Below are 15,863 nucleotides of genomic sequence, written 5' to 3' on the forward strand. Positions count from 1 at the left end.
TATAAGTGTCTTCAGTGTCACTTTCAATCAATTTAATGCATCCTTGCTGGAAAAAAGTATTTAAAAAAATCGTACTGACCCCAAACCTTTGAAAGGTGCATGTAAAACTAAACACTACAAAACTCTATTATGATTAAATTATGGAATTATGATTGGTTTATTAATCATAATTCTATAATGAGTCTTCAATCCGATACTAGGCTTAAATATGTAAAATAAATGTTAACACATTGTTTTTCCGTCATTAGGATGAATTATTTATAATATATCAACCATCAACCACCCTGAACTCTATCAACAGTTGAAAACCCCATATAGTTCATACACTATCTAAAACACACAAAACTCGTTGTAATAAATTATTTTATTTATTTGCTTTGAGAGTGCAATATGTAATAGGTTGGCTTATAAAAGTTATGTGCCTTTTTCTAGTTATTTATTGCAACATTATTTTTCCTTGTAAACATTTCACGTTCACATTTGAGATTGAATGACATTCAAAATGTGCAAAGGCCATATTGTGAAGTGAACATTCTTATAAATGGGACTGTATCTCAATATCAAAATATGGAGCAGAAAGTCAAGGAACCCTGAGAATGAGGACAAAAGCACCCAGAGGAACATCAAACAGCTTCAAGATATCATCCACTAAGTACTTTTTTTTTTTTTTATCTATCTACAAAAACCCCAAAACCTTCAAAAAAATCTATATGTAAATCACCAACAACCACAAAACAGAAGTGTAAACTATGAACCCAAACCATGTAGAGCAGACTAAACGTTTGACAGTGCAAAACTTCAGCATGTATCTAAATCTTTGTGTTTCTATGATACCTTCAAAAGAGCGAAGGCATGCGTGAAGCAGATGTCATCCATTGACAGGTAAGGGAAAGTGAACTGTGCGCCGACTTCTTTGTGAGTTATTGAAACGAGAGCTCTGAAGAAGCTATAGGGTAAAAGTGTGCCATGCCATTAAATATGCATATGCAACTTGAACCGTATCCCCTGAGACATCTGTATCATCTATCTCAGCGGTTGTGAGCTCCAGTCCTGCGGGCCCACCGAAGAGACCGTGTTTATTCCAACCTGGAATTATCAAAACTGAAGTCAAAGTTGAAATGCGTTTGCTCAGGTTGGACTGTAAACATCCTTGGTGGGATTTTAGTTCACAAACATTATACAAACAAAATTAACAGATATAGATGCTTATCAAACAGATATTGTTTTAAACAGGGTTGTCTGATTAAAATGTCTCTCGAAATAGAAGGCACTTGACTGGAAGGTCTTTTCAGGGGCTCCAAGAAGCACTGGTGCACATGGCTATGGTGCTTCTCTTTGTCCTGGATTGATCAAACTAATCAAGGAAGGAAAAGGAGGCTAAATAGTCTCAAAGGTGCTACATTCCTCTACATTGGTTGGTGAGGGGATTGCCCCAGGAGGTCCTGTCTGTGGCTGGAAACCCCAGTCTTCACCATCCAGACTTTTCCGGCAGACAGGGCAGGTGTCGTGCTATTAACACAAAACAGCACAAAATGAGGACAGAAGAGTAATTTCTTTTTCGTTTAATTTTTTTCATAAGCTATCGTTCAAAAGATTGGGGTCACCATGATTTTTTTTTTTTGAGAGAAAATTGTACTTTTATTCAGCAAGGACACATTAAATTGATAAAAAATTACTCTAAAGACAATGTTACTAAAAAATCTCAAAAATGAAATGCAGTTCAATCATGACAACTCTTGGAATATAGTTAAAGCAACACTAAGGAACTTTTCCTCTTCGGTCGCCCTACAGGTTGGAAGCGGAATTGTCCATTACCGCTGTCGTAAATAATTTCGCCGCACGCACACTCGCTGTTTATCCAGCACCGGCTTTGGAATGAACGATGTCCACTGACCAGGTAGAGTATGTTGCATGATTTCATGAAAGCATGATGTATTGCGAGATCAGAAACGAAGGAAAACTAAATAATGACTATTGTAGCGCTTGACGTAAAGCAAGTCAAATTTGTAGTTTTCCTTATGTCTCATTCGAACTACATAAACGCGACCCGGTTTGACAAACTTGCATGGTGTGGTTATAGCAGATATAGGGCTGCAAAGTGAATCCAGAAGTGCCTTTCGCCCTGTTACGACTTGAACCACTGATACGATTTTGGAAATATTATTTTAAGGTAAAAAATGTTCCTTAGTGTTGCTTTAAACAGCATTTATTTATAAGAATGGAATGTGAATAGTAGGGCTGGGACGATACACCCATCTCCCGATTCGATACTATCACGATACTTGGGTACGATATGATATGTATTGCGATTTTTTTAAGAATTGCGATTCTACAAGTATTGCGATTCGATATTGCAATATATTGCCATTTTTTTAAACACTAGACCATCGGGAAAAGTTAAAGGGATACTCCACTTTTTTTGGAAATATGCTCATTTTACAACTCCCCCAGAGTTAAACAGGTGAGTTTTACCGTTTTGGAATCCATTCAGTCGATCTCCGGGTCTGGGGGTCCCACTTTTAGCATAGCTTAGCATAATGCATTGAACCGGACAAGACCATTAGCATCTCTCTCAAAAAAATTAACAAAGAGTTTCGATATTTTTCCTATTTAAAACTTGACTCTTCTGTAGTTACATCGTGTACTAAGACCGACGGAAAATGTAAAGTTGCGATTTTCTAGGCTGATGTGGCTAGGAACTATACTCTCATTCCTGCGTAATAATCAAGAAACTTTGCTGCAGTACCATGGGTCCAGCAGGCGTAATGATATGACGCAGCGCCTGATAATAGTCCCCAGCTCAGTAGCCTATTATCAGGCGGCATGCGCTGCGTCATATCATTACGCCCGCTTCACCCATGGTACAGCAGCAAAGTTTCTTGATTATTACGCAGGAATGAGAAAATCGCAACTTTACATTTTCCGTCGGTCTTAGTACACGATGTAACTACAGAAGAGTCAAGTTTTAAATAGGAAAAATATCGAAACTCTTTGTTCATTTTTTTGAGAGAGATGCTAATGGTCTTGTCCGGTTCAATGCATTATGCTAAGCTATGCTAAAAGTGGGACCCCCAGACCCGGAGATCGGCTGAATGGATTCCAAAACGGTAAAACTCAACTGTTTAACTCTGGGGGAGTTGTAAAATGAGCCTATTTCCAAAAAAAGTGGAGTATCCCTTTAAATCATACACTTATACAGACTGTACATGATGTATAAGATGAGTCATATTTACAAAAACAAATCATCCCATCTTTCTGACTTTTATTTCAGAAGAATCATACAATACTACATTCCCTTGAATAAATGATTCAATAACAAATAAAAATTAAGTCACTTGTCGCCACTTAGTGGCGAAACAATGTAATGATAAATGCATTATTTTAAGCACCAAGTTTCTATCAAAAGCTGATTTTGATCGTTATCGTAGACATCAGTGTTCATGTTTGAACTTTAAACTTTTATCCAAGTTCTTCTATGATAATTTTAACTATTGCATCACAGAAATAATGATACTATGAGGTTGAAAAGACTGTTTGTGAAGCTGTTTCATGACAACTCTCTCCGGGTCAGCGGCAGCTCCAACACAGCTTTGAATGTTGCGATATGATTTTGTCAAAGTTTAATAGACAGACGAATTGAAAGGTCGCGTGGGTGTTTGAATCGAGATCACAGTCTTTTAAAGATGAATCGTGCAGCTCTATTGTCTTATCTCTCTCTCAGCATATGAGTAGCGCGAGGGCTTTTCAGTGCTTTCAGTCTCACGTCTCTTCCATTCTTCCACTTTACGTCACTCAACACTCATAGATAGCGACACATTTCATCTATTGTTGGAACGAAAGCGGCCAACTTCTGTCAACCTCATGCAAAAGCAACTACAAAAATAAAGCAATTGAATTTGAATGTGAAAAATCGCGATAGCTAGGTGAATCGATTTTTTCTCCCAGCCCTAGTAAATAGGCTTAGTCTTGGAGGGCTAGATCTGCTACGCTGCTGCTGTTGCGTGAGTAAAGGCTACTGCTGAAACATGCAGATAAATACAGTGAATAGAATGCAAGCTGCTATAAAGGGAAGTAGGGAGAAGCCCTTACAGATCTAGGCAGGTGGTGCTGGGGAAGGTGGAGGGCTAGAAAAAAATCCCATGGCACGGTACACTGACTCGGTCAGCTTTAAAGGGTCATGAAATCCCCTGTTTCAGAAGCAGTCAGTTCTCGCTACTGTTTTGAAAAATGCTACAAAAGTGGGTGTGGTTGAGTGCTGAGTGGAGGTGGAAGAGGGGAGACTGACAAACACAGCATTTATTTACCATTACACGCAACACAACATACATATGGTTTTGTGAGCTCACCGTAAATTACACAAATACATACATATCCTGTGACAGCTATAATTTAATGCACAAATAAATGCACATGAATAATTAAGAGACACAGATGAGTCATCGATCTATTATAGTACAAGAAAACACCACATCCTGCGACGCCGACAAGCAGACGGATTTAAACCCGGAAGTTAAAAATACCGCAAAAAAAAGTTTCAAATTAACCCGTTTTCTCCTACAAACAAAACTAACGGATGGTAACATTGACTTCTATGATGTTCAACACACATAACTCTGTTAAAATTTGGAATTTTATGACCCTTTATGAGAACCAATCAGCTGCTCAGAAGTTTCATGACTGAACTATGTATTTCTTAAAAATATTAAGCAGAACAACTGTTATAAACATAATAATAAGAAATGTTTCTTTGGCAACAAATCAGCATATTAGAATGATTTCCGAAGGATCATGTGACACTGAAGACTGGAGTAATGATGCTGAAAATTCAGATTTGTCATTACAGAAATAAACTACATTTTAAAAATACATTAAAATAGATAACATTTATTTTAAATTGTAATAATATTTCACAATAGTACTGTTTATCAAATAAAAGTAGCCTTGGTGAGCATTAGAGACTCAAAATCAACCCCAAACTTTTAAACGGTAGCATAGGTTATTTTAGCACATAATTTAGTATTCTATGACCTACAGTTTTCAAATATCATTAACGTCTGAGCACATTTCAAACCTGTTTGTGGTATGACTTGGTGTAATGTCGTAAAGAAAAAATGTGAAGGTCTCTTCAAGTAATGTTAGCCACAATGTTTATTGTGCTCATAAATTCGAAAACTGACATTTTAAAAAACCCAGTGGAAATTCCCGAGGGTGAATTAGACTTCGGGTTGGTCTACGTCATGACTGACCACATCTACAGGCTTTGATTATTAGTCCATTAGAGTAAGGTTGTTTTTCCTATGTCCACCACTAGAGGTCCTTCCAAACATTTTTGCTTGTAAGTCAAATACAACCAACGATTACACATGGCCACCACTATTTAGGACACGCAAGCAGCACTAAAGTAAGCTTATGTTTCGCTTTAGTAAACATGGGTCTGATTACAGAAGATCCAGCACTAAGGTCGTTTTATGAGACTCATACCAGTTGAAGCCAGGGCACAATACAGTTGCTGTGAAAGTAGTGCAGACAGGGCAGCTGTCGGACAGATTCCCCTACAGAGTATTCCTCTCTACACACAGGGCATTCCAGCCGGCATGCTGTGAGAGAGACGGGGAAAAATATGCATGGATGAACACACCAGAAAAACGGAGAAAGCAATTGTCAAGTGCTGCAAAAATATGTACAGTACGTTCCCATTAAAGTGCCCCATTATGATTTTTCGAATATTACCTACACTACCATGCAGTGTGAAATATAGCTGTTTGTAAATGTAAAATGTCTGCAAAGTTGTGCACGACAAATAAAGTTATTGTCTCCTAAAATAAAGAATAAATTCTGAACTGCCGAAATGAGTCGTCAGGCGGTAGACTAATAACGAGAGACTGGGCCGTCTGACCAATCAGAGCAGAGTAGGCTTGTGGTAAGAAGGGGTTTAGAGAGACTGAATCTTCAAATGAACCGTTTTCAGCACAAACCTTTGAGAAATTAGGTGATGTGCAATGTACAGACCCTTTCCAAAAAATTTGAATATCATGGAAAAGTTTATTTATTTCCATAATTCCATTCAAAACGTTAAACTTCCATAGATTATAGATTCAGGGCCCACAACTTAAACGATTTCAAGTATTTAGTTGTTTATTTGTACATAATTTGGGCTTCCAGCTCATAAAACCCATGAAAACAGGATTTCAAAAAATTTGAATATTACATGAAATCACACAGTAATTACACAGTGATACCATGGTCATTGAACCAGGTTTTGGTTCTTTTGGCAGTGTGGGCAGGTGCAAATCCTGCTGGAAAATGAAGGAAGCATGAAGTGCTCTGAAAATGTCCTGGTAGACGGCTGCGTTGACTCTGGATTTAATAAAGCACAGTGGACCAAAGTCCTCTTTTCTGATGAGAGCAAATTTTGCATATCATTTGGAAACCAAGGTCCCAGAGTCTGGAGGAAGAATGGAGAGGCACACAATCCAAGATGCTTGAAGTCCAGTGTGAAGTTTCCACAGTCTGTGTTGGTTTGGGGAGCCATGTCATCGGCTGGTGTTGGTCCACTGTGCTGTCCACTCAACGCAGCCGCCTACCAGGACATTTTCAGAGCACTTCATGCTTCCTTCAGCAGACAAGCTTTATGGAGATGCTGACTTCATTTTCCAGCAGGATTTGCAGTTCCAAAGTTCTGAGAATGTTACCGGTTATCTGCGACGCTTTAAAAAAAAATTGCGACTGAATGAACAAAGTGATTTGTGGCTCAGCAAATCAATAATTTGAGGAGAAAAATGTAAGTCTCTGGAAACATTTGACATGAATATGGCAAATACACAATGCACTGCTGTCAGAATCATAGAGATTCGTCTTGTTTTAACACTTTCCAGTTCACCCTCTTAAATTTATCATACTCAATAAAAGAGACTGCCAGGAAAAGCAAGAAAAACGCTTCTTGGAGGTGACCAGAGGTATGTGAACAGCCCTGTTTTGCTTTACAGCATTTAAAATGAAGTGTGCATGGTGACTCAGAGGATTATGGGAACTTACCAGCCTGTTCGGAGGAGATGCTAACAGTGGGGAGAGATGAGATCATCTCCTTCTCGGCAGGAGGGGGGCCGGTGTTTTCAGACTGACCAAGCAACTGGAAGAGAACAGAAAAAAAAAAAAAAAGATATTTCTAATGTTTCTTTAATTTTGGTAAACAAAATAAAACGTCTTCTCGATTTTAGCTTGGGGACAAATTTAAGTGGCAACAGGCAAAATACTGCGAAGACTAATGAGGCTAAGTGCAAAAAGGTTGAGGACATGATGAGTCACATCATTAGATGACGGTGTGACTAACCTGTGTGATGACCACATCTAAACCTCCTTGTCCCCAAGCATAATCTTCAGGGTTAGAGTGTAGCATGCTAGACCTGAGAAACAGGTTATTGATAAAACATTGGATAGATCTGTAGATATTGGCTTCACATATAGTAATGAATGAATTTATAGGACAAAGGGGACCATGAATATCTTTTGTTGGTCCTGGAACAACAGTCCTGTCAAACAAACAAAAGGTGATGGGTTGATAAGAATATTGTTTAAGCCCAGCCACACCTGAAATCTGATGAATTGATTGATTTACAGGAATGTTATTTCAGGAACATATTCCACTTAACAGAATCACGGTAAACCACAAAAACATACCATGAGGAGGGTTGGGAACCTGCACTGTCAGAATTGGAAAACAGACCAGCCAAGAACTGCTGGACAATCCTTAAAGAAACAAGTTTTGTTGCATTTAAAAAGAAAGAGTTCACGTTTGTAATATCAGAATATCAGTCTTCATAATAATAATAATAAAAAAATCCAGTCTTTGTAGAGTTCTAGATAAATTAAGAAATTCTTATTAATCAGATTTTCCCACCATTGAAAACTTGTAAATATATATACGTTTTAAAAATTATGTTTTCTGGCCTAGAAAAGTCATGGAAATTGTGTCATGGGGAAAAAGTGTCATGGGGAAATCATGGAACTTTCTATACACTAATATTCTTTTATGTTTTTGAAATAAATGTCTTGTGTTCTCTTACGTCTTTCATGGCTGCATTTATTTGATAAAAAAAATACAGTAAAAACAGTAATATTATTAAATATTATTAAAATTTAAATAACTGTTTTCTATTTTAATATATTTTAAAATCATATTCAGAAATCATTCTAATATACTGATTTGGTGCTTAAGAAATGTTTCTTAACTATTATCAATGTTGTTTCGTTTTCAAGGACTTTTAGTTTGTTTCTCTTCAGTCACATGTTTCCCTTTGTTCTATTTTCCCGCCACAATGTTACCATGGACATTCATTACCGATATCACCTGTTTGTATTCTGTTCATCACTAGCCTGTGTATTTAAGTTTAAGTTTAAGAGAGAGAGAGAGAGAGAGAGAGAGAGAGAGAGAGAGAGAGAGAGAGAGAGAGAGAGAGAGAGAGAGCGCGTGCGTGCGTGCGTGCGTGCGTGAGGGAGGGAGTGTGTGAGAGAGAGAGAGTTGGAGAGAGTGTGTGTTTATGAGTCAGAGAGAGAGTGTGTGTGTGTGTGTGAGAATGTGTTTGTGTGCGAGTGTGTTAGTGTGTAAATATGTTACAGTTGTTTCTTTCCTATAATAATTTCCAATTATTAATGTTGAAACCATGATCTATCTGTTGGACCAGGTAAATGACTAATGGTGAATTATAAAAAAAAAATATTCTGGAATATTTTAGATTCATTTCGCATCAAATAGGTGTTAAAAATAGCCAAGGTACTAAAAACTAGATTGATTTAAAATAGTTTTTGTATATGCAGGTTAAAACATGATGAATTTAATTAGTAAAGAATACTGTAGATTAGTCAAGTCAAATCCCAGTGCCAAGTAAAAAGAAACATGGATATACTAAATATATTATGAATGTTGCAACTGTGCAAATCAACAGATCCTCACTGTGCAAAAGAAAAAAACCAGATTATATTTATGTATAAAACATTTGCATGTTCAAACCGAATGCTAAACTTGACCAAATACAGATCATTATATATTCCGTCTTGTAGAACTCCTAGAAGACAGCAGCTGTAACAAGTGTCCCTACACACCCCTCCACAGCCTGTCCCTGATCCAGTGTAGAGTTTCGCTCCTGGCTGTTCTGTTGAGGGTGAAGCGCAGGCTCTGTGCAGTCTGACAAAGACTCCTCTAAAGCTACAGGTCCCGCAGTCCCAGAGGCAGGATCACCAACTGCTGCCTCGACCCCAGAGCGGCTGCGGGGCGCGTCTGTGACCGCGGGGTCGGATAGGAGCGCAGAACGTTCCATGAAGAGCAGCTGCCACAGCTAATCAAAGGAAAAGACAAAAGACTCATAGAGAAACAAAACTATGACTGACCCCCCTAAGGAATTATTTCCTCTGCACCAGCAAAGTCATTCTGAGTCAAAGGAGGGTATATATATAAATATAAAATTGTATAGTATTATACCTCCGCAAACTGTGAGGCCATGTCATCACTGCCAGCCCCGTCACTGCCATCAAGACTCTGCAGAAGACTGAAAAACATGTTTTACTCATTGAAAATGACAAACATCATAATTAAAAGACAAATCATTCCTATTAGACATAAACAGGATATTTTAAGTATAATAAACAGAGATACATGCAATAACAGTAATGAAAAACAATTCAATCTTTATTATTACATAGTGGCATAAATGCGAAACTCACCTGGAGTTCTCTGACACCTCTTCAATGAAGCCAGATTCACATTTGGGACAAACATATTCCTGTTCAAAGGTAATTTATTATGTACATCAGTTCCAAACAAATTGCTTCTGAATTCAGAAGTTGACTTTTAGGTTACTAAACAGGGCAATTAGCATGAAAGTGCAATCCCATAAAAGCACAGATGGAAGGGGAAAGTTCTGCAGGTGATTTACTGACAATGAGCACATTAAAGAACACAAACACAGCCGGATCATTTCCATAATGCCCAATGCAATCTACCAAGAGCAGCGCAAATTAGTGTCTGGTTTAAGACATGCTTTTTTGGGGTGTTAAATAATAGTGCAAATACCGGTAAACTGACAAGCGCAATCCTTAGTAAATCGTGTTGCGTGATTCACTTAAACACTCTCCATAAATTTTGCGTCTGACAAGGAATCTCCTACAAATGCATATGCAATAAGGTCAGCTGCAAAAATAAGTGTGTCCACGCCTTTTCAGTGCTAGTTTTTCACTGCGCGTCTTTAATAAATCCTGACAGTAGATTTTTAACGCCAAAAGAGTGTTTGCGCTGGCGCAAACTGTTAGTAAATCTGTCTCATAGAGGTTTGTGTACAAAGTGTGGGTTATCAAATGTTTGAAAGTGTAATAATACATGTAAAAACTAATGCTAGAAACATGCTAAAACAGGCTAGCAACATGTTAAAACATGCTAGAATCATGCTAGCAACATGCTAGAAACGTACTACAAAATGCTAGCAATGTGCAAAAACATGATATTAAAATGCTAAAACAGTGCTAGGATCATGTTAGCAACATGCTAAATCATCCTAGCAGTGGGTTTAAACATGCTAAGATCATGCTAGCGAAATGTAAAATTATGTTAGAACATATTAGCAACATGTAAAATCATGTTAGCAAAGTCCTAAAACATGCTAGGATCATGCTAGCAACGTGCTAAATCATTCTAGCAATACACTAAAACCATAGACTAAAAAAAATAGGGACGTAGTGTCCGTGGTATCACCCGTAGGTTTCTGAAGAGCATTTTTGAACCACAAAGTGGGAGGAGCCGACCGTCACCATGTTGGCGGCGCGTCACTCCCGGATAACCAAAAATGGGCAAAGAGGCGGGATTAGCTGAGGTGAAGTGACAGCTAACAGACAGCAGACAAACGGCTAGTAGTGACAGCAGCGGCAATCCACCTGTCACTCAAGTGGCCACGCCCTTAATTATGCAGAACTTAATATAATTAAGAGGCTTAATATAATTTAAACAGATGAGTTATAAAAAAAATGCACCCCCCTCAGGTGTCATGAAGGGCAAAATTAGCTATATAGACAAAAAACACTTTTTGAACCAGGGTGTAAAAAAAAAAATCTGCTGTAAAGTTGGGCACATTAACATGGGGGGGGGTCTATGGGATTGACTCTCTTTTGGAGCCTGTCTCTAGCGGCCAGTCGATGAATTGCAGTTTAAGTCACTTCCGTGTTGGATTCAAGAGAGAGACAGGAAGGTTGCCGCTTGGCTAAAACATGTTAGGAATGGGATCGCGCTAGCAAATTGTAAAATAATGTTAAAACATGCTGGCAACAAGTTAAATCATGTTAGAAAAACGTTAAAACATTCTAGAAACGTTAGCAAAATGCAAAATCATGCTAGCAACTAAATAAAAAATGTTAACAATGATCTAAAAATGCTTGACACATGCTAAGACATGCAACATGATAAAACTTGCTAGCAACATGATAAAACATGCTAGGAAGTTTATAAAACTTTCAAACAAGGCTTTGTCAAGCAAACATAAACGTTTGTCCCAACAAAATTTACTTTCTAGTTTATTTTACAGTAGTTTTTACTACAAAAAGCTATTGAACATTCCCATTGTTGTTGCCCATGAAAAAAAAATACAATTCATTGAACACACATTTACCTTTTGCGACAACATACCCCATAGTTGACAGTACTTTATTAGACAAGTTGCTTCAATGGAACTTGCATTAAACAGCCTGTTATAGGAGTTACAAGTGTTGCGGTCAGCAAATGCTGTATTGTATTAAAACACTGGACTGCTTGTCCCGATCTAACATTTAGTGTCAAATAAAATGTCAAAATAAAATAGTATTAATGAATGAATTAATGAATAATTCTCAGAGTGGATTTATTTATTTTACCACGGCCTTGACTTCAGAAAGCTATTGAACATTTCCATTGTTATTGCCCATGAAAAAAATACAGCTAATTGAACACACATTAACCTTTTGAGTAACATACCTCAATAGCTGACAACAATGACTGTTTATGAGTTGTCATAAATTAACACAAAACAAAAATCTGAAATAAATAAATAAATAAATAAATAAATAAAGACAGTGCTGAAATACCAAACGTGTTGTGGTGTTGTATCAACAAATACTGTATTGTTTTAAAGGCACACTATGCAGTTTTTGTTTTTTTGTCAAACAGCGACCCCTAGAGTCGCTGTGGAGTACTTGTATTTAACATTACTGTCCTAAATAGTTTCTTGTTTTCTTTCACATCTGAAATGCATGCTAGTGTCTTCCATAGAAGCTGCTTCATATGTTGTTGATATGTGACGTCGTGCCGTAAAGCAAGTCGTGATTCTCGCGAGATTTGGCGGGGCGCCACCTCTCAAACCTGCATTGCTGGTTTTGCCAGTGGCGTACCCCCCCCCCATCCCCCCCATCCCCCCCCCCCCCCCCCCCCCGCTTTGCTATCAGGATGATTCGCCCTACTACGAGTTCGTTTACCATCGAAATGACTTTGAAGCTGTTATATTAAGGGTGCTCTAAGTGATGTCACGCGTTTTTTAGGCCAAAACATTTTTTGTCACATACAGCAAACATCTCCTCACTATCCGCTAGTTGCCTGTCCCCTGAACACACTGTAAAAAAAAAACCTGGTCTCTGTAGACAGCCCAGGCTCCACAAATGGCAACAAAAAACAAACTGGCCAAGCCTGGACCAAGAAACATAACAAACAGTGTTCCAGCCAATAACCGACAAGAATGATTTGGGGTTGGGGGTTGGGGGGTTAGTGCGCGTGCACATGAGGGGGGGTGTGGGGAGTACGAGTAGTGGTCGACTTTGGCACTTTTAAAATATCGGCATCAGCCGATAAGTTTTTCTGATTGGCCGATGTGTTGGACTTTTATTTTGACGGCGCTCCGGACTTTTATTTTGACGGGCAGCGCTGAGAACGCCAGCGCCTGAGAAGAGAACAGCAGCGCCTTATCACACAACGCTCACTCACATTCTCTGTCTTCATTAGTTTACGATCTCTGTCAGTCATATCTAATACTTTGTTAGACAGAACTGGTAAACAAAGAAAGTAAATGGTATGCGAAAAAGTAAAGTGTTGCTTTTATATTATTTGTTACAGAAAAGGCAAACAATTAGGCTAAAATACTTTCTCATTTACTGTCAACATTCAGCAAATGCGCATCTACGTCATTTAAACAAATCTCTGAATATCTAATAAACATTTAATTTCACAAACCTTGCAGATTTAATCGAATCCAGCTGTGATATCTTGTGAAGTGTGCATTTGTAGCCTGATAAACGTGTGACTGCGAGTTACGGTCGGTCCGTGCGTGTGCGAATGAAACTTTAAATCCTTCATTTTAAAATTAAGCGTTTTATATTTAGCGTTACCTTACCGTCTTTATTTGAAAAAATATGATTACCAGTGCGCACAATATTACCAGATTACTGAGTGCCGTTACAGTGTTTACTTCCTTTTTATTCATATATTCATACATTTTTAAACAATTACTTTACTAGTGAAAAATACTGTAATGGGATTGCAGATTCAAGAAGTTGCCATCTAAAGTATAAGCATGTTTATTTTAAAGATTTGTTTTCTAATTTATTTAAAATGTATAAAATATTGATTAAAATAAATATAAAGTATATAATAAAAATATCGGCTTTATATCGGCCATCCTGCTCTCTAAGATATCGGCATCGGCCATCAAAAAAACAATATCGGTCGACCACTAATGGGGAGTGGAGGAGACAGAAGCATGAAGAGGGAAGTTAGCTAGAGGAGAGATGTCCTAGACAACCACTAACGTTAGAATTAAATTCTCTTGAATTTTGATATGGCCGACACACGACCAACCGATGACGTTCCGATGAACAAATAGCAAAGAAGAGGGAAAAGGAGAAGGAACGTGCAAAGTCCCAAATTTACATCGGAAAAGCCTCCGACTCACTCATGACTGTTTCAGGAAGCACAGAAGGGAGGGGGAGGGGACGGGATGAGGAGGAGGGAGGGTCGAGCTAGCCTCCGTTTTGTTTGACAATACTTCGAACGTCAACAAGAAGTGACGTCACCCAACATCTTAGAGCACCTTTAAGGTATAAACACTAATCTTTTGGGTTGACTTTTCAAATTTTGTTAAAAGCTATCTATCTTTAAACTTCTGTATAAGCCAAAAAATTCAGTTTTTTGGTGAGTCTCTGAAACTAGACCCTTATCATGTTAAATTTATTTTAAACTTGCTACTTTTTCTTGCCAAATTTTATATTCACAAGTGCAAATTTTCAAAGAAAACTCCTTCTTTTTTCATTTTTAAGAAAGATTTTGATATATATTTCAATTCTTTGAGGTACTCTAAAAACTCTGCTGCATGTAAGACTCTGCAATGGTGTCAATCATTTAAGCTAGTTTTATATAATATTTTTTATGTTTATGTAATGTAACCCTTTGTATTGTTCATTGTTTATTATTGTCTTGTTTTGTATTTGTTATTGCATTTAAAAAAAAAAAGGTATAAATACTGCATAGTGTGCCTTTAAAAGACGTGTGACAACTTGCCCCGATCTGATATTTATGAAAAATACCTTTGTCCTGAGAACACAGTTTAACTTTTCAGTTTTATTCTACCTTCATTATATAGTTGACCCTTGTATGAATATATGTCAGGGTAATTTTATAGCGTCTCCACTTGTTTACCCAAAAGATATATTACATTCACATCATCATGCCAATAAATGCACTGACTGCATGTGTTTCTGCTTGATTGCAGACGATCGAGGCTGTGCTAAATTTGGCATCAGAGTAGACTAACTCCCAAACTTGGATACAGAATCCCTTGCAACCATGGCACTCATCACAAATTCCTTATAACGTTTAGTCCGCAGTTAACATGAAAGACATTCCCACAGTTCTATACTAATGCGCATGAACTCATACAAACACGGCATGTATAAGAAATATATACAGTAACTTACAGTATGTAATAACTTATAAGTTATAAATGAAAGAAGGAAAACTTCGATTGCGTTGAGGCTAATATGGGGTGAGCAAACCACCAAACGCAGATACACGCTCGTTAATAAAGTGTTGGCTGTGTACTCACCGGTAGTCTGGGGTCGATTTCACATTTACAGAAGTGACAGAAGAACCGGTGTCGTGGGGCAGCAGAAGCCTCCGCCATCTTTACTCAATACAGCTTATAGAATATGACGTTACGCGCCACATTTGGAAAGGAGCGTCGGTTGTCAAGGAGACGCGTCAGACCAATCAAGTTTCCGAATAGTAAAACTTAAAGGGATAGTTCACCCAAAACTGAAAACTTTGTCATTACTTACTCACCCTCAAGTTGTTTCAAACCTGTATGAGTTTCTCTCTTCACACAAAATAAGATATTTTAAAGAATGTTGGTAACCAAGACAGTTGCTGCGTCCCAATTCGCCTACTTATACTACACCCTAAAAGTATGTACTATTTTTGTTAAGAAAAAGTAACGTTACATACTTTTTAGTGTGTAGCAAAAGAGTAGGCAAGCTTTGAGACATACTACATAACGGACAGATCTGTTGCGTGCGTCCTGTCACCGCAAACTGCCCTGTCAATCATCTTGTCACAGTTAAAATCCTCCATTCAATCTAATTCGGAGAGAAATGTATTTGCACGTTTATCTGCCAGTCGTGGGTCTTTCATGCGGAGACTCTCCTCGTGTGTTTGCAATTTGAATATAATGATGCATTTAAAAGTTAATGGCTAAACGTATCTTTATAAAAGTTCACAATAATGCTGCTGCAGATTCAATATAATGTAGACAACATTGAATAAATACATTTTCGTCAGGTTAGATACTGATAATTAATCACTCAAACAA

General features: G+C 37.8%; 1 protein-coding gene across 2 annotated transcripts; it reads right to left on the reverse strand.

Moving 5' to 3' along the window:
• Positions 1 to 374: 374 nt before the first annotated feature.
• Positions 375 to 15,237, reverse strand: rnf115b (ring finger protein 115b). 2 transcript variants are annotated; one of them, XM_084423223.1, is made up of 9 exons: positions 15,102 to 15,237; positions 9,718 to 9,776; positions 9,476 to 9,542; positions 9,100 to 9,332; positions 7,678 to 7,746; positions 7,331 to 7,403; positions 7,036 to 7,129; positions 5,482 to 5,597; positions 375 to 1,509 (listed from the first exon to the last, which is right to left on the reverse strand). In XM_084423223.1, exons 1-9 carry the CDS (start codon positions 15,177 to 15,179, stop codon positions 1,378 to 1,380), a joined length of 921 nt encoding a protein of 306 aa, XP_084279349.1. In that variant the 5' UTR covers positions 15,180 to 15,237; the 3' UTR covers positions 375 to 1,377. The 2 variants fall into 2 exon arrangements, with proteins under 2 accessions (XP_084279349.1, XP_084279350.1); XM_084423224.1 differs by lacking the exon at positions 15,102 to 15,237 and adding an exon at positions 11,649 to 11,668 and having other exon boundaries at positions 1,245 to 1,509.
• Positions 15,238 to 15,863: the final 626 nt, after the last annotated feature.

This window comes from Rutilus rutilus (genome assembly GCF_951802725.1).
Source record: "Rutilus rutilus genome assembly, chromosome: 11".
NCBI classification, from domain to species: domain Eukaryota; kingdom Metazoa; phylum Chordata; class Actinopteri; order Cypriniformes; family Leuciscidae; genus Rutilus; species Rutilus rutilus.

Bases quoted from the DNA above. Each gene is read 5' to 3' on its own strand.
- rnf115b (XM_084423223.1), bottom strand. From the start codon at position 15,179: ATGGCGGAGGCTTCTGCTGCCCCACGACACCGGTTCTTCTGTCACTTC. The intron at 9,777-15,101 runs GTGAGTACACAG...ACCTTTGAACAG, and splicing joins AAATCGACCCCAGACTACCG to GAATATGTTTGTCCCAAATG. The intron at 9,543-9,717 runs GTGAGTTTCGCA...CATGTTTTTCAG, and splicing joins GAGGTGTCAGAGAACTCCAG to TCTTCTGCAGAGTCTTGATG.